General features: G+C 44.4%; 1 protein-coding gene across 4 annotated transcripts; it reads right to left on the bottom strand.

Annotated features, from left to right (window-relative positions):
• Positions 1 to 648: 648 nt before the first annotated feature.
• Positions 649 to 25,034, bottom strand: myh9b (myosin, heavy chain 9b, non-muscle). 4 transcript variants are annotated; one of them, XM_079456139.1, is made up of 40 exons: positions 24,803 to 25,034; positions 17,945 to 18,276; positions 16,610 to 16,766; positions 15,121 to 15,148; positions 14,940 to 15,033; positions 14,143 to 14,163; positions 12,416 to 12,508; positions 12,271 to 12,334; positions 12,089 to 12,187; positions 11,862 to 12,005; positions 11,689 to 11,784; positions 11,054 to 11,325; positions 10,758 to 10,931; positions 9,847 to 10,020; positions 9,650 to 9,764; positions 8,229 to 8,416; positions 8,025 to 8,146; positions 7,879 to 7,948; positions 7,624 to 7,784; positions 7,355 to 7,463; positions 7,152 to 7,283; positions 6,860 to 7,066; positions 6,635 to 6,772; positions 6,433 to 6,556; positions 6,187 to 6,358; positions 5,864 to 6,076; positions 5,644 to 5,788; positions 5,363 to 5,569; positions 5,182 to 5,286; positions 4,937 to 5,089; positions 4,612 to 4,860; positions 4,301 to 4,513; positions 4,011 to 4,223; positions 3,777 to 3,938; positions 2,973 to 3,101; positions 2,808 to 2,896; positions 2,394 to 2,726; positions 2,204 to 2,312; positions 1,941 to 2,113; positions 649 to 1,827 (listed from the first exon to the last, which is right to left on the bottom strand). In XM_079456139.1, the coding sequence occupies exons 2-40, from the start codon at positions 18,269 to 18,271 to the stop codon at positions 1,719 to 1,721; spliced, it is 5,883 nt and encodes a 1,960-aa protein (XP_079312265.1). In that variant the 5' UTR covers positions 18,272 to 18,276; positions 24,803 to 25,034; the 3' UTR covers positions 649 to 1,718. The 4 variants fall into 4 exon arrangements, with proteins under 4 accessions (XP_079312265.1, XP_079312266.1, XP_079312267.1 ...); XM_079456140.1 differs by lacking the exon at positions 14,143 to 14,163; XM_079456141.1 differs by lacking the exons at positions 16,610 to 16,766; positions 17,945 to 18,276; positions 24,803 to 25,034 and adding an exon at positions 15,886 to 15,906.
• Between the last annotated feature and the right edge of the window lie 896 nt (positions 25,035 to 25,930).

The raw sequence follows: 25,930 nt of genomic DNA, 5'->3' as shown, positions 1-25,930 counted from the left end.
CCTGAACACGTCAATGCAACGGATCACATTCATCCAAATGACGTTTATTGGACGTGAGGAGGACATCCCAACAACACAACAGCCAACTCGTTCTATAAACCTCACATGGATGATTCAATTCATCTGTGCATTAAAGATTCAATTTTATGCATCATTTACATCATTTTAAATAAGATATGAATTATACAAAATATGACGATTCATAAAACTGTACATCGGCATCACTTTATTAAGATACTGAAGTAAATAATGTAAATAACCAATATAGAGAATTCAAAGCAGATATTTATTGAGAGAGATGAATAAATATGATCTTTTATATTAATATTAGTCTTGTTTTATCACAGGTTCTCAGCAGGATGTCTGTTTTTTATCTGTAAAAAGGTATAAAGATCTGAATATATCTGTAAGGTATAAAGAAAAGGCCGTTGAGATAGTGACTCCATACACATGAGATTACAGGTCTTGTTAAATAACATTAGATTTCGTTCTCATCAAAGCTTAGTTTCTAGAACTTCTGCTGATGTAAAGCTGTGGGAAAGATGGATGAGATTGAAAACTATGAATCATTATCAGTTATATTGTAATAATCTGTGTCTTAAAACATTCAAGCAAACACAAAGAGCAGAATAAAAACATGACAGCTGGTGAAGCCATTAAAAAAGCCATTTTATTGCAATTATAACCATAAGTTTGACAAATCTCCAGATATCATTGACGGGCTACAGAGAGAGTATAAATCATGAAGTGTTTGTCGTGAGACAGTGAGAGAGACGATCAACAACCATTGGGTTCTAATAGCAGATCTCTCTCACTTCTCTACAGGTGAGCAGAAACTGAGCAGGTGTGACGGCAGTGAGGAATTTACTCTTCTGAGTAATCGGTTATGAGTGTTAAACGTCAGGATCCGAGAGGTAGCCATGGAAACCTTTATCATATTTCCCACTTCACCAGCGTGAGCCCGTCCCGCACCGAAGAGCTTACAGTGTGTGTGTGTGTGTGTGCGCGCGTTTGAAATAAAGAAAAGCTCGAGCCCTTCACCCTTCATAAAGAAAAAGAGCCGTACACATTAAAGACGAGAATTTAAGGCTATAGTGCCACGTCATTCCTTCAATCGTTCTCACCAGTGCACTAAAAATACATCCAATACATGTTATTGCTCTGAACACAGAGGCACGTGTTGTGTGCATATTTGTAATATTCTCCGTGCGGCTTTACTAAACGTCTCTCAAGTGCGTGTAAAGCCCAAAATCATCATAAAAATCTAAAGAGAGAGAGAGAGCGAGAGCAGGCGCTATCATGATCGAATATGTTCGTCCTTATACCATTATAAAAACTTCGGAATACGGTTAAGTAGAAAGCACTGTCGCTTTGGTCCCCTTCAAATACATGTTCTTCACTTTTTCATCCGTTACTTTTTACACATCCTTTTACGTCAGCTAGAAAAATACCATCCCCAATCGCTAACCGTCCTCGACGGAACGTCTCCGTAGAAAAATATCATTACACGTTTTGATTTCTATCCTACACATGAAAACACAAATTTGGTCCTCGGGTTTGAGTCGAGTTGCATTATTGATTGTCGAGAGAACCGTTGTACGTGCGTTTGACGGTGTTTAATACACGATGGCACTAAATTGAAACAAAAACAGACCAAAAAAAGCATCTCTGAGTTTCTGTCCACGATGTTCGTGAGGGAATGACGGGGTTCAGATGTTTTATTCAGGTTTGGGTTCGGGGGTTTCGCTCTTGGCCTCTAATGCCTCTTCATCGCTCTCGATTCCAGAGCGACTGACGATACGCCGGATGAAGGGCATATCTCCACGCCTGGACACAGACATAATGCCACACGGTAAATCAAAATCTCCACAAAACACTATTAGAACTAACAACCGTGAAATATTGAAATCAACCGGTTAAGATTGCACTGTGTTTCACACCTGAGTTTGCTCCTCAGAGTGTTGACCTCGCGGTTCATGGCGTCGGCTGATTCGCTGGCGTCCTCCAGCTCTCTCTGCAGTTTCCTGCGGTTGGCGTTCGCTCGCTGCGCCTCCTCCTCCGCCTCCTCCAGCTGTCGCTTCAGCTGCTTCATGCGGCTGTTCAACTTGTCGGCCTGCAGCCAATCAGAAACGGGCGATTTCAGCCAATCGGATCAAAACGAGTATGCTGATTCCTTTCTGCGTGTCGTACGAGAGTTTCTCACCTGATCTTTAAATTGCTCCGAGCTGCGTCTCTCATCGTCCACCTGCAGAATCACCTCCTTAAGCTTCTTCTCGGCCCGACGCACCATCTTGGACGCCTGCTGTCTCTCTCTAAAGAACAGATCCGGGGTCAGCTCACACTGCAGACATGCTTCACATCTACATGATGTACGGTGTGCAGTGAACGCTTACTTGGTCTCAACGTCCAGCTGCTCCTCCAGTTGGACGATCTTGGCCTCCAGGGCGCCAATGGTGGCCTTGTACTTGCTCTTCACGGCTCCCTCCAGCTCGGTGAGTTTGAGTTTCATCTCCTTGTTCTGACGCTCCATCTGCGAGCGCGCCCCCTCCAGACGCTGAGAGGTACTGCGCTCGGCCGTCAGCTCCACGTTGGTCTGATCCACCTGCAGCAGAGATCTCTTCAGACGGTCGTTCACCAGCTCGGTGTTATTCTGCTCCTCCTCCAGCTCCTCCTCCAGCTGAGCGATACGAGACTCCAGACGCCTCCTCTCCTCTGAGCCCAGAGCTCTGATCACACACATACACACACACATGAGGATTTATTCTGTCAGTGGGGGGGTCTCACGCTTTATACCGTTTGTGTCTCACCCTTTAGACAACAGATTGTTCATCTCATCCTGAAGTTCGTCTCTCTCCTGCTGCGCTTGTCTCTTGGCGCGCTCGGCGGCCGCCAGCTCCTGCGGATAGAGACAGAGAGTCAGAACACAGAGCCGAGACTGAACCGAAGTCAAGCCGAGAGAGAGAAACACGAACCTCCTGCATCTGGATCATCTCTGCTTCCATGCTCTTCACCTTCTTCTCGTTCTCTTTGCTCTGAGCCAGAATCTCTTCTCTGGACAGACGCGTGTCCTCCAGCTCCCGCAGCAGATCTTTCATCTGAGCCTGAAGGTTTGATCAGGAGAACACACATTTATCAGCACTTAAGAAATAATCAAATACAATAGTAAAAACAAAAAAAGAATAAAATATGAAAACCTATAAGAAATTATTATATTATTAAATTATATTATTGATAGAAATATGAAATATATATATAAAACAAATGGAAAATGTTGATAAAATATAGCATATCTATATACATGAAATAATAATAAACAATAATAATATAATTATAAATTATTTAAAAGGTCATAGAAATATAACATCCTAAACAAATGTAACGGCATATATGGTGTTATAAAACAATTATGATATAGATATATTATAGCTATATAAAAACTTTAAATTATTAAAAATTATATAAAAAGATGAAAAGATTTATTAATAATAAATAAATTTGTAACAATATCAACGAATAAAGAAATATAATTATAAAATGATACCATTATAGTTAAATGAATACGAATTAATAATATTACATTTTATTTAAATCTATACGTGATTGACAGACTACTACGCAAATGTGTCCTATAGTGTGACGGCAAAAGTTTTGATTAAACAAACTGCAAGTAAGATAAATATTAATATATAAAACAATGTATTTGGCAATGTCACACAATAGGACACGATTTATTCGTCAACTCCTCGTGTGCAAAGTAGAAGTGTGAAGCTTGTTACCTGCACTTTCTTCAGTTGTTTGAGAGCCTCATCACGGCTCTTGTTGGCCTGATCGATGGCCGCCTCCAGATCCTTCAGGTCCAGCTCCATCTTCTTACGCGCCGCCATGGCGACAGCACGCTGTTTGCGCTCGTCCTCCAGCTCCATCTCCATCTCGCGAACCTGTCAACCCGCAATTACTACCAGCCCAACGCTCTTCCAACATTGAGGAAACGTTATTTGAAGCTCTCATACCTGTTTGATCAGCTGTCTCTTCTTCTCCTCTCCCAGCTCGTCTCGGCCCAGCAGATCTCGCTCATACTGCGCCTTCATGGCCTGCATGTTGACCTCCAGACGCAGTTTGGCATCTTCAGTGCCCTGCAGCTCATCCTCCAGCTCCTCCAGCTGTGTCCTCATCTCCTCCAGCTGCTGCTCCATCCCACGCTTGGACTTCTCCAGCTCGTGCACCTGAGGACAGAGAGGAGGCGTGAGGGGACGTCAGCGGAGCAGAAGAAAGGAAGAGGAACTCCCAAAGGGTCACTTACGCTCTTGCCAACATCGTCTTTCGAGGACACCAGGTCTTCCATCTCGGCACGGAGCAGTTTGTTGGTGCGGTCCGTCTCGTCCTTCATGTCTGTCAGGGTCTCCAGCTCTCGGGCCAGTGCCAGCGCGCGGGTCTCTTTCTCACGAGCTTCGGCCTCGGCACGGTCACGTTCCTCTGCGTAGCGAGCGGAGATGGACTTCTCCTCAGCCAGCATCTACGAAACAAACGGGGAGAGCATCAGCGTGGATCTTGAGTGTCGAGATGTTCTGTCGGGTTTGCGGGAAAGCTCGGGTCAGCCCGGTTATTTCTCACCTGATCAAACTTCTTCTGCTTCTTCTCCAGGTTGGAGACGATCTGTCGCAGGTGGTCCTGGTCCACGACCATGTCGTCCAGCTCCTGCTGCAGGCGGGTCTTTGTCTTGTCCAGTTTGTCGAAGGCGGCGTTGCGCTCATCCAGACGCTGCACGACGGCCTCCAGGTCTCTCTGCACGCGCTTCTTGGTTTCCTCTGCGTTCTCCAGAGAACCCACTTCCTGTTCTATCTTCTTTTTCATCTCAACCAGCTGCAGGAAGACGTGAGATCAAACAGCGCTCGCAGACGCTGGGACACATGTGGTGTGTGATGTGTGTTTGACATACCTGAGTCTGCAGGGTGCCCATGTGTTTCTCCAGGTTTCTCTTGGCCTGCTCTTCCTCCTCCAGCTGCTCCCTCAGACCGTGATGTTCGTCCTCCAGCTGCCTCAGACGAGTGTTCAGAGTCAGCTTCTGCCGCGTCTCCTCCTGCAGGACTTCCTACAGGACACGCACATGATGGAGAGAGTGAGACGCTCAACTCCGCAGGGCACCACAGATCCCATAATCCAACAGTACTGTCCCGGTCATACCTGCACATCCTGCAGCTGAGACTCAACGGCAGAATAATCTTTTGTGGCTTTGATGGATTTCCCCTCGACTTCGTTTAACAGACCGCTGACGTTGTCCAGCTCCATCTGAGGACGGACGAGACGTTTGGAACCGAGCGTAGAACTAACCACCAGAAACGTTACGATCATGTGAGCTACACACCTGCATCTTGGTCGCTCTCTCGGCCAGTTCCACTCGCTGTCTCTCGCTCTCGGCGTGTTTGACCAGCAGCTCCTGCAGCTGTGTCTCGGCTTTCTTCCTGCGGTGTTCAGAATCTCCTTTACCCTGCATGAGCGTCTGCAGCTCGATCTGAAGCTCGTTCCTCTCAGACTCCAGAGCCTGCTTCGTCTTCTCCACAGACACTTTATTCTGAAGAGAGAGAGAACGTGACTGAACACATGTCCTGCAATGTGTGTGTGTGTGTTGCTCAGTGTGTGTCTTACCCTCTTGACCTGCTCCAGTTGTTCATTGAGCTCATCGAATGCTTGACCGTGTTTCAGCCTCATGTCGGCCACCAGCTGCTCGTGAACTTTAGCTTCATCCTCCAGACTCTTCTTCAGATGAGCCACTTCCGTCTCACGCTTCGACCTGTCACAACATCATCACAGTCACGTGATCATCATCACGCCACACATTCAACTAATTCACAGAATGTGAGCGTACCTGAGCTCTTGTTGAGCGGCGGTTGAGTCCAGCGTGTCCTCCAGCTCCGTCTTGAGCGCCTCCAGCTCCTCGCCCAGATCTCTGCGGTGTTTCTCGGCTTTGACTCGAGCCGATCTCTCCAGCTCCAGATCCTCCTGAAATTCACTGAGCTGAGCCTCCAGCTCACGGATCTTCTTCTGAGCCAGATTCTTCTGAGCCGCTTCCTCTTCCATCCTGAAGACACAAACACTTTCTGAGTTTGTTGTATGATAACGAACGACTGACGGGGGGTCGTTGTTAATCCGGTGGTGAGTGTCAGTGGATGTGATGTGTGAATGACACACCTGGCCAGCGCCTCCTGAAGCTCCTCCTCTTTTTTGGCAAGTTGAGCGCGGAGTTCAGCGATTTGCGCCTGCAGTTCAGCGATCTGATCGGTCAGCTCGGTGGAGTCGCCCTCCAGTTTCCTGCGGTTCTTCTCCAGCTCCTGCCTCTGTTTCTCCTCTCGCCGCAGACGGTCTGAAAACAAAAGAGGGGTTTTAGTCATGGAACACACGCCGGATCTCACATCAACAAACAAACATGGCGCTCACCCTCCAGATCTGTGATCATGGTCTCGTGCTTGTTCTTCAGCTTCTGCAGACTCTTGGATTTCTCCTCTTCCTCGGCGAGGTTGGTGGTGAACTCGGAGATCCGTTCTTCGAACAGTTTCTTCTCCTGTAAGCGCAGCACACAGACGGACGGTCACAAACCTCAGCGGCCATCTGCCAAACAATTTTCGGGACACACACAGACCTTAGCCAGTTTATTGTTCTGATCCTCCAACAGCATCAGCTCCTCCTCGGTTTTCTTCATCTTGGACTCCATCGTCACCTTCTCCAGCTGCAGTTTCTGCCGGGCGGCTTCTTCCTCGTCCAGCTGTTGCTCCAGATCCTGTCGGAGCGAAACACACCTCATTTCTCAATCCACCAATCGCAGCGCAGTACGCGCACACCCGAGCCGTCTCCGAGTGGTTCTTACAGTGATGTTCTGCTGCATCTTCTTCTTCTCGACCTGCAGGTGATTGGCTCGCTCCTCCTCCTCCTCCACACGCGCCTCCAGGTCATGAAGGATCTCCTCCAGCTCTTGTTTCTTGGCCACGAGTCGGTTCCTCATCTCGTCGGCCTCTGCACACAGGTCCATCTCGGCCTGCAGCTGCTCTTGAAGAGCTAACTTCTCTGCGCTCAGCTGTAACAACACACGACAACAATCACAGATGACGACACGTGCTTGTGTGTGTGACGAGTGTACACGTAGAGAGTGCTTTGCGCACCTGATGTTGTTTGACTTCCAACTCCTGCAGTTGTTGTTCAGCCATCACTTGTTTCTCTTTGACTTTGTTGAGTTCTTCGTCTTTGGCCAGCATCTCCTCTTCCTGTCTGCTGACCTGGAGCAGAGGCTTCACCTGAACACACACACAACATCAGTACACAAACACACAACAGCACATCTCAACGTGTTTGGGCGCGCGTGTACTTTGGTAAAGAGTCTCCACCACTGCCAGTTTCGGAGTTTCAGGTAGGCAGCGCAGTTCCTCTGAATGACTCTCATGGCCGTCAGCTGCTGTTGTCTCTTGGCAAACGCTCTGCGCACACACACACACACACACACACACACCAGATCTCAGTCTCGTGTCTAGTTATTTGCTGTGCGAAGTAAACACAAGCCTCGACTTTCTGTTTGAACAAAGATACGGATTGGTTGATCATGACGTTGTGCATCGGGTGAGATGCAGTCATGCTTACTTGCGGGCGACGTAACCGCGGCACCAGGCCTGGAAGTTGATGATGACGTCAGTGATCTTCATGTCTCGTTCCTCCTCCAGGTGCGCCAAAACGCCGGCGCGGAAAAACACTTTGCTCTGTCCGATCCGGAACAGGTTAGGATCCAGCTCCAGAGCTTTGACCTAACACACCACAACATCGGCGATATGATTTTTGACGGGGTCAAGTAAACAAAAACACGATTCGTTCATGCGGTGTGATGACTCAAAGTCGTACCATCAGCACACAGGCCTGTTTCCCATCCATGAATCCTTTAGGAATGGCGCTGGGTGTCAGGATTTCATATCTGAGCAAAAACAAACACATCACTGTAAACACACAACAACTTACAATGAATACAATGCCTGTGTGTGTGTGCTGACCTCTGTCTGAACTCCTGGAAGACGATGCGATTGGGGAATCCCTGTCTGCAGATCCTGATGCCCTCCAGAACACCATTACACCTCAACTGATCCAGGACCAGATACGGTTCCAGTTTACCCGCCTGACACACACACACACGTGTAAATCATTCCGTCAGAGTGTTGCGTCTATCGTGCTAAACACACATGTGGAGGTTATTGTACCTTTTTCTCGTGGTTTGGAATGATGCAGCGGACGAAGTTTGGGTTTGTGTTTCTGAGAGTGGCCATGAGTTTGGACAGCTGCTCCTTATAGAGCTGCCCGACCGTCCGGAACATTCCCTTACGAGTCTTAAACGCTCCCGGCAACTCTGACATCCCGGCCACCTTATCCAGACCCACGATACGATCCACTGACGGAGAGAGATGAAAGAGTTCACATGTGCTGTAGATGCTTTCTGCAGCCAAACCAAACCAACATCAACACTGGTGACACATCACTGCAGCACGTGAGGGGGACACACGATGCTGGTGAAGAGTGGGGGGGTCACACACACACAGAACAATGAAACTCAATGCAGTGCAGGTGTGTGTGCGTGCGTACGTGTGTGTGGTCCAAAATTAAAGCCGCCGGACATGGTGAGCAGAAAACAATCCTTACACGTCATTACAGTCATAACACAATGAATCTGAATCTTCCCGTTTCATTTTGGACCATGTGTTTGTGCATATTTGATGTGTTGTATAGCTGTGTGTAACACTGGTCATGAACTGAAGCACACCCATGCAGTTTATACCCATTTCTGCAGTACCACAGACCAACAGCGGGGGCGCCAAAACACACTATTACACACACAGAGAGAGAGAGAGACAGATCAGAAATTACACACACACACACTATCAGTCACACACGATCAGACACACACTCAGATACACACGGTCAGAAACACAGATGCGCACACACACACACACACTATCAGTCACACACGGTCAGACACACAAACACACGTCAGACACACACACACAGGGTCAGACACACAAACACACACACACACACACACACACACACACACACAGGGTCAGACACACACACACACACAGGGTCAGACACACACACACACACACACACACACAGGGTCAGACACACACACACACACACACACACACAGGGTCAGACACACACACACACAGGGTCAGACACACACACACAGGGTCAGACACACACACACAGGGTCAGACACACACACACACACACACACACACACACACATGGTCAGACACACACACACACACAGGGTCAGACACACACACTCAGGTGATGATGGTGCGGATGGAGGGAAAGTAAGAAGATGAAATCTGTCACCTGATTGTAAATGAAGGAAGGGAAAGCGCAGATAGAAATAAGCTCTCTGAGAGCTCTGCACCTCTGACAAACACACACACAGACAGAAGAGGTGTGTACAGAGGACCAGCGGGACATGAGAGATGAGGGATAAGACACAGGAACCACACAAACACACACAGTCTCATCATCAGATCATATATGACACTGAGATCCAGTTGATCAGGAATCATTCTGTTCATCAACAAATCATCAAACTAAACCACCAAATATAAGCAATCACATCAACTCCATCTGGACTCACCGTCCTTCCACAGCTCGGAAATAAACTTGTCTGTGGATTGATTGAGCAGTGAGGCCACATTATCATTCAGAGGATCCATGTTCTTCATCAGCCACTCGTCTGCTTTATAATCCACCTGAACACACACACACACACACACACCGTCACAACACAAACACACAAACACTCATCTGCTCACGTCAGGAACACACAAACACCTTTCCAGCGTAATGAAGGACACAGAAATCTGCATCGTCCTTCAGTTTCTTGGGTTTGAGGAACTTAGGATGAGTTCCCTGTTCCTGCACCACCTTCTCCACGAAACTCTTATCTGTGGCTTTAGGGAACCAACATTCTTCATCCAGAAGAGCCAAGATACCCGGAGGACTCGTCTGAGGACACAGAGAGAGTCGATCTGAGAAAACTACTTTAGGTTCTTATAGTTCACTAAAAACTAACAACATTCAAACCTTTCTGTTCAATGACATTTATTCAAATATTAAGATAAATATTAATAGTAGAACCTCAGCATGAAATTGAAATGAGGCCCTATATGGATAGACTACTAATAAATCCTAGAACTTAAATAAATATAATTATACATACGTACCAGTATGAAAAATAAAGAAATACATTTAATGACAAATACATAACATTAAAAGAGATTAAAATCTCATTCAAATTAAAATACAACTGAAAATAAAACTCTTTTTAATTGAAATTCAAGAAATAAATCAACTTAAACTGACGGTTTCTTAAAAAGCTTAAAATCAAATAGAAATTAAATTAAATAAAGTATCGGCCTAAATGCTTTTTAATTTTTTTAACTAAACTAGAAATGTGTCCTCAGCAATAAACTAAAATGAGATTATATTGCGCCACTACAACTAGAGAAAAACTAAAATTGGTGAAAAAAGTATCATAAACTAAAACATTTTATTACTAAAAATAACAACTGAATTAACTTGTATATCGATATAAAAGAACAAAACTTGCTTATTTCTGAACTACTATAACACATCGCTCATCGAGCAAAAAGGTGAATTAATCAACTAAAGCTTAGCGAGTTCTACTCTATCGCGAGTCACGTGATCGCTCTCGGAGGTTTGTGATTGGTGGAGACACTAACGGGTTTCTCGATGAGGTCGATGCAGGGCTGCAGGTCGAGACCGAAGTCGATGAAGCTCCACTCGATGCCCTCGCGCTGATACTCCTCCTGCTCCAGGATGAACATGGTGTGATTGAAGAGCTGCTGGAGCTTCTCGTTGGTGTAGTTAATACACAACTGCTCGAATGAGTTCAGCTACAAGACAAACAGAGCCAGACTTCAGAACCACAGACCGTGACATAAGGTCACGTCACAAAACTTGATTTGCTTTTATTTGGATAGCAAGAAACATTCTGAGAAGTGAAACGTGAAAGTACCTCAAAGATCTCAAAGCCGGCGATGTCCAGGATGCCGATGAATGAAGCGCCCTGACGTTTGGTTTTATCCAAAGCTTTGTTAAGGCGCATCACCAGCCAGCGGAACATCCTCTCGTATGAGGCTTTGGCCAACGCCTCCACGGCGAACTCCGCCTGCTCCTGCGTCTGAGCCTTCTGAACGTAGTCACGACCCACTTTGATGCGCGGCGAGAGGATGGCGCGAGTGAAATCCGTCACGCTCATCCCCATCAGATGACAGACCTTCTGTGCAGCTGGAGAACAGCATTACAACGTCACCAAAACATCAGAGACGAATCTCGGATATTTCTCCCAAGAAAAAGTCAAAATGTCACAATCCGAGACTTGAGCTGCGTCTGAATTCATTCACTCCTTCACTATTCTCTATATCGCCAATGTTCACTATATGGGGAAGTGAGTGAAAATGAGTGAACGATCAGATGTAAACTCACAATAAGAATGCACAGTGGGTAAAAAGAAGTGAACGAATTTTGGGGTAATGACTCGTTCGCTCGGACAACACTACAAAATGGCGGACGTCCGATATAGTGCACTATGTAGGAGATGGAGGCGAATTCAGACACAGCTTTACCCGAGATTGTTTGAGATGTGTGTACCTGTATCATCGGGCATAGACGCCTGGTCCGAGTGACGCTCTTTCTTAAATGACATATTACCCAGCTGAAGAACAGAAGACACAACCCTCAAGAGACCTGCGGACGACACACACACACACATTACAAACACAAACACACAACCAGAACAACACAACACACGGCCGGATATTCACCGATCATCTCCTCCTCAGAGAATCCCATGATCCTCATGGACTCCATAGTCTCCATGTAAAGGTCTCTGTCCTGCTGTCCCGGGATGGTCACGTTCCCGTTGGACAGAAAACGGTAGTTGTTGTAGCTCTCCAGACACAGTTCGGCTGAAGGACACATAGGAAAAGAATGAAACGCGTCGCTTATAAACTCACCGTCTGATTGGAGAGAAAGACAGACTTAGACTCACAGCGCAGTTTATCTCCTGCACCCGTCAGCATGTAGTAGAACACGTGGAAGGCTCGCTCTTCTTTGGCCTGACGGATCGCACGGGACTTTTCTAGCAGGTCTGGAGGTCGAGGGTCAAGGACACATAACAAATCCCCCATAACTCATCATCAGTACTCACGGTGAGATCGAAAACAAGGATACAAGTCTCAATATTGGCTCCGACGATGTACCCGTTCACGTCAAAGTTGATTCTGATGAACTTGCCCTGGAACACCAGAAGGTGCAAAGATCATTCACACGCGTTTGCGCTCGTAATGAAAACCTGACGTAACTAAACGGGTCTTACGAATCGAGACGAGTTGTCGTTCTTCACGGTCTTGGCGTTACCGAAGGCTTCCAGGATGGGATTGGCCTGCAGAAGCTGTTTCTCCAGCTCCCCCTGGTGGTCGAACAGATAATTCACCGCACTCGTTTAGTCATTCGGGTATTCAGAAGACGTTGACATCGGGTTTGTTTTGCAAAGCTCGCTGGTTTTCACGTACAGACAAACACGGCGCTTATACAACAAAAACAATGCGAAGCAAAGCATGACTCCACCCCCACGCGCCCATAATTCACCAGAAGAAACCTTCCACCAACGTAAATGACCCGTCACCTTAAAAAGCATTGAATGCATGCTAGAACGGTTAAAAACACCTGCAGCTCGGCGTTTCATTCGCTGTAGAGAAATACTTTATCAACAGAAACTAAAGGAAAACCACAGCTGTTATTCATTATAGCGTTCATCCGCCGGGTAAAGTAGTCCCACCTCCAAAAGACAATTCATACACTTCACAGAAGATTGAAAAACATTCACATTCTCACAGACTGTCTGTTATTGTAACTGTATTAATATGGATGCACCGATTTTGACCGATAATTCATGAACACTTGAAGCCGATAACCGATAAATTGGCCGATATATATAGTACCTTTATATTAATATAACATTTTCTGAGAAAATCATGTACCAAGCTGGTTTTACACCAATTCAAGATTCTTTAACTTTTAAACTTTTCTGGTATAATGTTTATTTAATAAACAAATGATAGATGCATGATTACAGATTACTGTTAAATGACTAAATGTTAGAGATGTTATCGTGCATCTCTAGCATTAAAGCCAGAACATTACTTTAAAGCGATCGTTCACACTAAAAAGAAAATTCCTTCACGGTGTATTCATCCTCATGTGACGTCAGACCCGCGCGAGTGTCTTTCTTCATCAGAACACAAACGTCGTCGATGATCAAACAACACTGAACTCCATTGACTTCCGCTGTATGAACACAAAGCCACGGAGACATTTCTCAAACTATCTTCCGGCCGAAGAAAAACTCTCGTACAGATTTACAACCACATGAGGGAGAATAAATGACGCCATGATGTAAGAAAGCCATAAACTGTGTTATAAATCTCGTTTTAATAATCATGAAGTGTGAGATTTCCCTCACAGGTCTCATTAAAATCCCGTTTGCTCTCGCTCACACACTCAGAACATTCCAGCAGCATGAGAGCATCACTTGTGTTCTCCGACATCGTGATTCCCATGAAACGCTTGGGGGTACATTCAACACACACACGGCTTACAAAGTGTGTTAAAGTCAACATGAAACACCAATGCTGAGGAGTGAGTTTACTCTACGTGTCCCAACGATAACTCTTTTCAAATCCACCACCATTAACCTTTAGTGAAGTAACGTTAACTCAATATAACACAACAACCCTCATGAGCCAGAAGACATCAGCCATTTCATGTGGACTTCACGTCACATTTACACACAAACACACGATGATGATCCCTGAGCCCGCGAGTGCAGAAACACACAGCATTCACACACATGACACTGAGCTTATTATGGGATGCTTGCACCGTCATACTACAGCCGTGAACTCACACGGATCACAGTGTGGAGATTTTACGGAAATGTGTTTGAGGCGGTGATGCTCAGTGCTCATGTGTCTGAATGTTCGACTCCAGCAGCGAGACGAGAAACTGAGAGACGGATGGAGAGATGGAGAGGGTGTAACTCACATGCGACAGGACTGAGCTGTTCTGTTGATGGAAGAAAAAAACACACACATAAACACTCTCACACGGTCATAGATCCTGTGATGGGACTACACACAGAGGATGACATGATCTGTACAGACATGAATAAAGACGATATTTCCTCTGGAGGACGACGAAAACTATTCACCCGACTTAACCATTCAACCCTGTTACCACACTACTGGAATGTGTAGAAACATGAGTCATATTGGATTTCATTTCAAGCTTATTGATAACTACAAACCAAACACACGGGCTGGTCTCTGTAACCCTGTTATCATGAGATGTATTTTATTGATTTAAGGCTGGAATACACTACGAGACTCTTCCTCAGATTGTCGAGAGCATGAAAGTCTAGTTTAAAAAGATTTTAAAAGTCGTGTAGTGTATTGAAAACTTAAATGGTGAGAAACAACAACGTGTTTAAATGTGCCAAACTGAAAACGTATAATACAATAAACGAAAAGAGATCGTTCTAATGCTAAAAATAAACTAAATACGATATAAACGTGTTTTAGAAGTGGGTAACAGGGTTGACTTTAGCCGTGAGGCTGGACAGATCATTCATAGGAGCAGTAGGATTATAGAAGCCGGAGATCTGTTTGAAATCATCTGTGACGCATGAAGATCTTCCATACATCAAACACACTTTCCTCCATCACGCTCTCATCTGATAAGACGTTACATCATATGACCTCTGACCTCACGATAGTGAAGAACATCACTCATTTCTCCAAACTAAGATGCTGAGATGTCTGGAGACGAATGCGAGAACTCACCTGATCTTTCTTGGTTTTGTGAGACGAGGCCACGTGTGCCAGGTACTGAATGACCTTCTTGGTGTTTTCTGTTTTTCCAGCACCAGATTCACCCCTGAACACACGGACAGAGAAACGCGTCAGATCACATTCATATCATGTCCAAATGTCCAATCATACGCTGTCTGATCATGTGACTCACGTGCACAGAATGGACTGGTCCTCACGGTCTGTCAGAAAAAAACAGAAACGCAAAGATTACTACAACTTTCACGACAACATTCATTTCATTTTGAAAGTAATGTTTTTGCAAAAGCAGAATTTTCAGAGACAAATAACATCTGAACTCTATTATATCCGTCATGAATGGATATATTAATATTGCAGTAAATGAAGGCTTTGGTCTGTTTTGTTCAGTAGTAGAACAGCATCAGAAAACACACATCACTCATCATCCTCTCAATACTTCAGCAGGAAGTGTTCGAAACAGGAAGTCAATATCTGGCTTCCTGTGACTCGAGGAGAGACGCCTTTCCGGACAGAAAAGGGTTTGATGCAGAGTTTGGTCTGAGAGTGACAGAAACAGGAACGCTTGACTTCACAAACACTTTTTGTTTCTCGGTTTATAAAACAACACAAGCTCGTCATCTACACTTAAGAAAACATGTGTGGACCTTGAGAAACACACACACACATGAGATCATTATTAACACACACAGATGGAGGTCAGAGCTTCTCTGCAGGAGTCAGCTGCATTATTAAAGCCAGACTCACACAACCGATGATGGATGATGTTCAGATATGAACTGACGTGTGGCTTTTATTTGGCCATTAGCTTTCAGAAACACTGAGTCTGGCATTAAACTTTTATGAGCTTTTCTTTTTTCATGACTCACCAACTTTAACACACACACACACACATATATATGCTTGATTTCTGTAGGCCATGTGTGTGTGTGTGTGTTACCCTGCATCATGCTCCTGTAGGCCGTGTGTGTGTGTGTGTGTGTGTGTGTGTGTGTGTTACCCTGCATCATGCTCCTGTAGGCCGTGTGTGTGTGTGTGTGTGTGTGTGTGTGTGTGTGTGTGTGTGTGTGTTACCCTGCATCATGCTCCTGTAGGCCGTGTGTGTGTGTGTGTGTGTGTGTGTGTGCGTGTGTTACCCTGCATCATGCTCCTGTAGGCTGTGTGTGTGTGTGTGTGTGTGTGTGTGTGTGTGTGTTACCCTGCATCATGCTCCTGTAGGCTGTGTGTGTGTGTGTGTGTGTGTGTGTGTGTTACTCTGCATCATGCTCCTGTAGGCCGTGTGTGTGTGTGTGTGTGTTACCCTGCATCATGCTCCTGTAGGCCGTGTGTGTGTGTGTGTGTGTGTGTGTGTTACCCTGCATCATGCTCCTGTAGGCCGTGTGTGTGTGTGTGTGTGTGTGTGTGTGTGTGTGTGTGTTACCCTGCATCATGCTCCTGTAGGCTGTGTGTGTGTGTGTGTGTGTGTGTGTGTGTTACCCTGCATCATGCTCCTGTAGGCCGTGTGTGTGTGTGTGTGTGTGTGTGTGTGTGTGTGTGTGTGTGTGTGTGTGTGTGTGTGTGTGTGTGTGTGTGTTACCCTGCATCATGCTCCTGTAGGCCGTGTGTGTGTGTGTGTGTGTGTGTGTGTGTGTGTGTGTGTGTGTGTGTGTGTGTGTGTGTGTTACCCTGCATCATGCTCCTGTAGGCCGTGTCTGTGATGGCGTAGATGTGAGGAGGCATCTCGTGTCGTTTTTTGCCTTTGTACATCTCCACGATCTCCTCGGAGTAGATGGGCAGATTCTTGTACGGGTTAATAACCACACAGAAGAGCCCAGAGTATGTCTGCACCAATAAAAACACAACATCACATCAAACGACCATCCACGTCTGTAGAGATGACATCAAATAAATAACTCCAGCAGATAGAAACACATTCAGCAACATTCACTTTTGTGACGAGTTGTCGTCGCACATTCACAAAGCATCTAGGTGTGAAATAAACACAGTGAGAGGAATGTTTCATGAGAGGGTTTCAGGTTTAAATGTGTTATATTTGTGGTTATTATAAAGAAGAAACATCTGTTGTAGACACACGCAGAAGAGAAACATCTGAGGTTACTGATAACATCTCACTGCTGCTGATGAAAGAACCTCTGGACTGTCCACTACATGACCTCTGACCTCTGCTCTCATCCGTATAATCCACATCTAATCCAGAGCATTCTGATGGGCTCAAAGCTTCAGAATAAAGCAACAGTTCACCTTCACGTCATCTCAGATCTACTTCAGTTCTTCAGCAAACACTAACAAATCATTATAGTTTAAAGGGGCAGTTCACCCAAAAACTGTTCAAACCTGTTTACATTTCTTTGTTCTGCTGAACACAAAGGGAGATATTTCTAAGAATGTCAGTAAACAAACAGATCTTATACCCCATTGACTCCCATAGTATTTATTTTTCCTACTATGGCAGTTAATAGGGGGTGAGATCTACTTGGTTACTCACATTCTTACAAATATCTTCAAACAATGACGACACGAAGGTAAATCAATTACGTGTGAAAGTAATGTTCATTTTTAATTTTCAGCAAACGTGAATGCTAACAAAACTAAACATCATCATCATTCTAAAAACGATTTCTTGTGTCGCACAAAGATCTGGAGTTTGACATGATTCCAGCGGTCATGTTTCATCTGGAGTAGATCCTAAACTGCTTTACTTCCGTCATGAACCAGATCCATCAAGTGTCCCTATCTGAGCCCCCAACACATCGGATGAAGGGAATCTGACACCCTACCCCCACCAGCACCTCACTTCCTGTCCCTAAGGAGCGCATTGTTCCTGCAACTTCCTGTTTATAGAACAGCGCTCTTGATTTCAGTGAGACATAACTAAAACCAAGGTGAACTAACATCCAGTATTTTCATTCATTTGTGTGTGTTTGTAAATGTTCAGGAAGAATCCGTCTAGACTTCTCTCGACTCTTTCAGGGTGTTGTGTTGTGTTTGCCGTGACTCACGTAGATCAGGCCGGAGTAATATCGCTCCTTCAGGTTGTGCAGCACAGACGCTTCGTTCAGGCACGTCAGCTCGGCCATGTCCTCCACTTTACTGAACTTGGGCGGGTTCATCTTCTGGATGTCGTCTTTGTTGACCCGCACTTTCTTGCCCGAGTCGGAAAGCTCCACCACCACTTCATCGCCGTGTTCTTCCCGGATCGAGCCGACCTCGAACCCCAGACGCTCGGACGGAACCCACACCAGCTTCTTGGTGGCCCAGTCGGCCTGCGCCAGCGGGTTGTTGACCAGATTGCGGTCCACGTACAGGAACTTATCAGCCGCCGACATGTTTGCTGGAGGAGAGAGAGGAGATCGTGATGAAAAAAGGAATTCACAGAAACATCAAAATGATTTTAATACTTCAGAAAGTGCTGTATAGTTTTACATGCATGCTGATATTTAAGCTCTATTTGATTCGACAAAACAAAAACACAATATAACTTTGGCAGTCGAGCAGACGATGACATCAGCCTCCCGGGAGTTTCTTCAGTTTACATTCACTTTATTAACTGTAGAGCAGCGTTTATTTTCTCATGACGTCATTACGAACACATGAACAGAGATTGGGACATTGTTCAATGTAAGACAAATAAAATAACTCGCAGCCTATCATCATTTCACAATTCTTCTTCTGTTTGGCTCTTTTTAATGAGTTGTGTATTCAGCTTTGTGTAGTGTTCGAGTAAACACGATGAAGGCAGTTTGGGTTTTATTTATCTCTTCCGTGGGTGTTTATGATCTGAATGAAAAGCAGAGGAGACTCGTGGACTGAAGCTGACAGCCCAACATCCGGCGGTATCGCACAAGAGATAAATCGACAAGAGAGGTCAACAACACACGCTACACGTCACAAGCATCTACGATAGTCGAGGTTCTGTGCGATACGCAACACGCCGTGAAGCATACAAGCAATGTTAACGCAACACTGAGATTGTTTAGACATCGTGTCACAACTGCACGAATAACATATAAGAGTGCAGACAGCGAAACAAACATACAACTTTATTGAGAAAACCTTTAAACAACAGAGCGCCTGTAGTTTATTTCTAATAACAATCAAAAGAAACAGAGAAGAACGGTTACCTGGCTAAATCTTCAATATTTTGATATAGACTGCGATACCAAGCTCAACCACTAGATGTCAATGTACCATACGGTTTGTTTAAATGCGACGGAACTACAGACCGCTTCATCAAATTGTTATTTAATACAATTATTAAACAATACAATTCTAAACAAATTATTAAACATAAATTAAATATAAATAGTTATTTTATCAGACACTAGTCAACTGCAGTCCCTGCGTGGCGTCCGAGGAATCGTTATACTACGATAACTATTGATTTGAATTTAAAAATAAATAAACAATGCAAATAAAGCCCAATAGTTCACACTTTGTCAAAGCAACAATTGTTAAAGGAGAGCTGAATCATTTACGATATTATCATACGTGTTGAATTAACAGACTTAAATGATCAATAACTAATAGATCAATATTGGTGCAAGTCGTCATCCAAGGTCAACGTTGTTGAGAAATGAAAGACATTTGTAATGCTGCGATTGTCAGACATCACAGAGCTCTTCGCCTGAGGGACGCTAACAAACTCGCTCGACAACAACACAACAAGCCCCGACAGACAAACAGCAGCGAGATGGCCGACAGCAGTTCCCACGCATCACTGCTTCTTAAAGACATACAGTGAAGGGAGGAGACACAACCAGAATAACCACAATGCAACAACATCAAACGTTAACCTTCAGCCACGCTTGTGTTTTTATTCACTTCTTAGATATTGACTTGTGTTGGGTTTAATGTGAATGTTGTTGAAACACAGAGACTGTGTCGTGTTGTACTGAGAGTATGTGTGTATCACATAAAAACAAGACCTTACATGTTGTCTGTATTTTTGTGAGTTTAAACATGTTTGATACACTTAATGTCTATATAACGTGTACAGTTAACATTCACAATTCAGATTGTGTTTACATCATCATCCTCTTTTAAACATCTGTTTACATCCCATAATACAAGACAACTATCCCACCGATTTCCTTCACAAAAGCAAGTAGTTCATGGCTATTTTTACGTTGAACTGAACATGTCACCTGAACATTTGACCTCAAAACCTCACTGTGTTTATGTGATACAATATATACATTTATAAAAACTGAAACAGGAAGTGCTGTTTACATCTTCCAATATGTGAAAGAGAACAAAGGACAGCGTGTCTCGTGAAAAAAATCGTATTTAAAACTCATGTGAAGTCACAGAAGTGAAGATGCACGGTCTTTACCCATAATCCCTCTGGATCGACCGATAGTCGAGTGTCAGCTCTCTCTCACATCATCAGCTGACCGTTAACACACATTCAGACATCAACAAACAAAACACCACAGGTGTGAAACGAGTGTAAAACTGCGATGTTCGAACAACACACCGATCAAGACTATTAGGAATACATCACTTCTGGAGTGAGGCCAGATTGACACAGATATATCTGACACACTTAAAGTCTCCAGACGCTTCGGTGAATCTAATTTTAAACATTCAGCCGTCTGATGAAGATAAAAACTCTTCTGTACTGATCGTCTAATCTGATGTGAGATCAGCTGAACTCTGCTTGTTTTTATACATTCCATAGTCATAATGGTTTTACAACTGTGTCTACACCGACATAAGACAATGTGGCGCACTAGAACACATTATCATTTCAACTTTAGTCCACACTGGATACGGCGCAAACCCAGCAGGTCGCGTCCGGTGTAGACACGGTGTTATACTGTATAAACTTTATCACACTAAATCAAACCCTCACACAAATTATTTTGACGTTTTAAATAAACATCATCTTTTGAGTTTATTCTGTAAAATAAAATGTACTTAAATGGGCACTAAATTACAACTTAGGCACTACGCAATATTTTTGAGTTGCATCATTCAACTTAAAGCGAAACGTTACATACTTCTGTAAAAAATCTTTTAGGAATAAAATAGCAGTTTCACTCGACATTCTTTAATACTTTAAACATACAGTATATGATAATGTTGACATTTCCAGTCACGTACGTACATCACGATATTAGTGTTTCTCTAACAAGAACCCGTCCTAGCGCCTCTATCTGTGCATGTCAAAAATCCTCGTTTTTATTTCATAGGCGGTTGGCAGTAATATGAAGTCAAGCGTTTTACATGTCTGTATTAAGTTTTAATGTTGTATTCTTTTTAATCAGCATTTGTCTCAGTAATTTTGTTTAACTTTAAATATTTTAAGTTAATTCGCGATTCGATAAGTAATATTATATTTCATAAAATCATATTTTACCATTATTATGTGAGGTACAATAAGTTTACAACAAGAAAGTTTTGAGTTCACAAAAGTGCTACTGGACTATTGAAGGGACACGTCATATTTATTAAACTAAACGCATTACTTACAAACTACTAGCTACGTTCTGCCTTAAGAGCAAATGGTGCCACTGAATAACTAGCTGGTCCTCACTAAGCCTGGAAAGTTTGAACATTACGTTCTCATTTAAAGCAACACTTTAGCGCTTTTGCTCACTGGTTCCCCATGTGGTTGATAAGCGCAATTGTCTGTTAACAGTGTCGTAAATAACGTCGCTGTATAAGCTTCCCCGTGGGCAGCGCAACACACATTCATTTATTTACTAATCTAATGAAACCGGTGAATGCAGAAACGTCACTTGACACCATGTGACCTCTTCCGCGGCACGGGATGTACCGACCCGAACACGAAACGTACAAAGTGTGGTTGTATTCGCTATGAGGCTGTTCAGGTAACAGCGGCAGTAGAATTTGTCCAGTTAAGAGCTGTACTAACACTGAAATCATTTTAAAGACATTATTTCAAGCTCGAAAAAACTATAAAGTGTTGCTTTAAGAAGAAACTTATGAATGGCTAGTGCAACCCTACCTAGCTCTTTAATTTTAATTCTTTAAATTCACTTCATATTTACTTACCACACATCAACCGTGACACACCCTCCACTTCCTGTGTGTGTAAGAGAGAGAGATAGAGACTTTAAAATGAGAATCGTTCGATCTGTTTATCAGATCTCCGTGAGGACGAGCGACATTGCTTTTATCATCAATACATCCTCATGTGTCCTCACAGCACTATCAGCAGACACTCAAGGTCTATTCTTCAGAAATCAACATTTATAAGCATCTTTATCCGACTATATTATTCTTTATCTCTCCATCTGTGTGTGTGCGTGCGGTTCATGAGACTACACCCAGACAAATCAAAGCTCAAAGATCATTCAAGATCTGAGTGAACCATGATGCATCTCACCACACGAGCTGTGACATCACTCTCAATCTTAAGCCTAATTTATACACTATTTTTAGCTGAACTAAATAAAGCATGTAGGCTAAATATGCATTAGCTTTAGCAGATCGACAGGTGTTGTACAACACACACACGTCATCTTTACAGCGTGACCCGTCCAGTGAATTCCAGAACCATTCACCCAAGCATGCTCAAATCTCCACACAAAGCACTTCATCGGATCCGGGAAACGGGCGTCAGGTGGGGCAGGAAGTGACATCATGAATCTAGCGATCAGCCAGTCATGAGTCTGTCATGCATCACAACGCAGTCATGCAGTAAATCAGAAGAATTCTTCGCATTAGTTTCCAGGCCCTGTCTGGATCACACATCCTGTTGCGTCTCTTCCTGCGATTGTGTGTCCTTCACAGGTGCAGTGTGGGAAATGTTCCTCAAAACAGGGTGGGATGAAAACCAAATAAGGAGAAGAAGGAAAGGACACGCACTGAGCCCGATGATCCAAATCAGCCTATACAAGTATTCCAGTTTTATTTGGTCATTCACCTTCCTGGAAATCTCACACGTATTATAATAAATCAATTGTAAACTCCAACTCAACGATTGCATGTTCATGCACATATGAAAGAATACACATGGGTAAAACACAGGAACACCTTTCTGAAACACGTTACAATGTCGTTATCATCCATAACCATTACGTTGAAATAATCCCCATTGGAAGGCTTCACACATCAAATACACAAACTGAGACGTTAGATTACAGGACCAAACGGATGACATCGTATAATCGCAGACAACACACCGTCACCAAAACACCAGGCACGAAGCATCAAAGCGTGCGGCCGTTTGAATGCTTTACCCACAATGCCATGGGCTTTGAATACAAGCGGCCAATAAGAGCGCAGCACAAGCACCTGAAGCTCAAGGGCCTGCAAGTCCACACCTGCACGCCAGAGCTGAATCCACTTCTTCTATTGTGTGTGTGGATTGACGTCGAGCAGCCCAGAGCCATTTTCCCCCTCGTATGATCTCACAGCCGCTCAACCATTTTCTCTCAGGAAACTAACGGAATGTCCGTCCTCATGAGGAAACACCAACTTCACTCTTGAAGAGTAAAAATAGATTTTTGGGCTTCCACCGCCGGCAACAGACACCACAACTCAATGATCATCAACAATAGTTACGCGTGTAACGTCTGAGACACCCATGAGATCTCTTTAAGATCTCAATGTGTCAAACTGACCTCAGATTGGTCAATACAAGGCCAAATCTAAACTGAGTCAGGAAGATGTTACAGATCATAACTGATAGTTTTATGTCGCCCGTTGTGGGAAATAACGGACGCCATTTTTATCTGTATACAACACAGTTAAGTATACATGCACACAAACTACAAGAACGTATTATGAATACAGCCACGAGAGAACAGGCTAAACACAATATAGAAGAAGATCAGGATGTGCTGCTGTTAATGGGTCACAACGTCCTAGACACACTCCATTAAAAACAGGTCACGCGCACGCGCACACACGCACGCGCACTAGAGACACCTTTCAGAAAAGTGAAAGCCTTTGCTTTGCATGCTATCAAAATACACTTTCACAAACTAGTAGACACAGCAAATTGATCATTTTACGTTATATATATATATATATATATAGACATTATTCTTTATTGATAGTTGTAGCAGTGACAGACACACATTTCTATCAAATATGATATATAACCTACATTCAGATGACCATAAGTGTGCTTATAATCGTGATATAGGATTTCAGCAGCTCTAAACAAACATGTATATATAAGCATAAATACAGCATAACCTCACACACAATTAAACATCGTTTAACTATAAATCATGATCTTCAGAGCTCGTGGAAAAACCCGATCTGCAGTTATGAGTGCGCGCGCACGGTCGTGTTGGTAAACGTGCGGATTAACCTTTGATCGGCGCGAGCGAACTAGCGCACATTTTTCGCAAGTTATGTGATAATACGTCATAAAGTCACACAAACTCCACGACAAAGTCAGTCTGCTTAAGTCTACTGTGTGTATTTCGCACTCTTCGTGTCTCGCATTAGTTGCGGAACTTAATCCACGCGCACTCCACCCCGGGCGATGATGACGTAACGAGGGCCGCAAAACGTCACTCCCCCGGAGACCGCGCGGAGTGACATCGTTCTCGGATTGTAACGTGTATTATTCTGCACAAACGTGACGTCCACGACGCTCGGAAGTATTTCTGCGTGCCGGCGTCCGATCCGAAGCCCTTCAGGCCGAGCTCGAGCCGGCGTTATGGCGCTCGAGCACTTCCTGAAACTCTCCGCTCGTTTACTGCTCGCGCTCCTGACGCGTCGCGAACTTTTCACGGCGAAATGATGAAACCCGAAGATTTGCGTCCCGTGCGAAGTTTGAAAGAGGTCGCGTCAGCCGCGCGCTTCCTGCTTCTCCCCGCGTTGACGGACTAAACTACGCGACAGAACCGGTACCGAGCGGCGGTGTTTACCTGCTGATCCAGGTGCAGACGCTCGGGGTTCGGTGTGAAAGAAACTCCAGAGACTTAATGTGGATCCGCGTCGCTGCGCTCCAAACTTCGCTTATCGGTCCACAGCAACTGCGCACAAGTTCGCTTGTTTCTCGCTTTTCTCTTTTTTTCCTCCTTTCTTTTTCTCTCTCTCTCTCTCTCTCTCTCTTCCACTCGCGCACTTGAACTACGTCCTGCTGTAATGGTTCGGGGTGCGGTCCCGGTGGGCGGGGCCACTCCCGAGAGCAACGCCCTCTTTGGCGCATTCCGCCACTAGCATCCCGCTCTGTCTGCGTTTTCAGAGCTTCGGCCAATCACAAGCGACGAGTGGGCGTGTCGGAGGGCGAAGTTGAGAAAGTTGGGCCGCAGGGGCCCGTATGTGTGTTTAATGTCTGAGGTATGCGCGAGACTCGCAACTTATGTGACCATATAAGTCGCCGGACCGTGTTTACACACACACACACACACACACACACACACACATGGACAAAGAATGTGTGGAATCAGGATGTTTCTGCACAAACACTTTCTCTTATTGGACCATCATCTGTCTGTCTATCCATCCATGTATTCAATATAATTAAAGATGTATATGCGTGTTTTTCGGTGTGTCCGACTGTTAATATGACGATGATTGTTGCGTCATTGCGGATCTCAGTGTCTAGAGTGAATTATGTTGTGACATCACAGTGACATCATAACTACAGAGATGCTGAAGTGACGTTACAGGATTGTCAGAGACGTTATTCTACTCATCCAGAACATTCCTGATGTGAGAACTGTTACGTTTTCTGTTACGAGAACCGTCATGTTAATGTGCAATATGTTTCCGTCATCCATTCACCAAAGACTCTTTCAGGTATAACTTCTTCGTGTTATTTATTTGTTAATTTACGTCTCAATGCACTGGTATAACATCAGCACATGAGGGAACATCAGCGCTCACACACGAGCAGCAGAAAACACACACTTGTAGAGAGCTTCACTCCCACTCAACTCAAGACAAAATAAAAGGCCTGTTTGATCACACATGGGCACAATAGCATACATAAAGAAAAATACAAAAGTAAGTTACATAAATAATATGATAAATGAGAACATATAATTCAA

Source organism: Barbatula barbatula, assembly GCF_947034865.1.
Source record: "Barbatula barbatula genome assembly, chromosome: 5".
NCBI lineage: Eukaryota > Metazoa > Chordata > Actinopteri > Cypriniformes > Nemacheilidae > Barbatula > Barbatula barbatula.
The sequence above is the reverse complement of the archived record's forward strand: the minus strand, read 5'-3'. Positions and strand labels throughout refer to the sequence as shown.

What these genes read in the sequence shown, in the direction of transcription:
- myh9b (XM_079456139.1), bottom strand. Translation starts at nt 18,271, where the DNA reads ATGTCGGCGGCTGATAAGTTCCTGTACGTGGACCGCAATCTGGTCAAC. An exon ending in GACCAGTCCATTCTGTGCAC is followed by an intron (nt 15,034 to 15,120) that starts GTGAGTCACATG and finishes CCGTGTGTTCAG; the next exon opens with GGGTGAATCTGGTGCTGGAA. An exon ending in AACAACTGAAGAAAGTGCAG is followed by an intron (nt 3,102 to 3,776) that starts GTAACAAGCTTC and finishes TCAAACCTTCAG; the next exon opens with GCTCAGATGAAAGATCTGCT.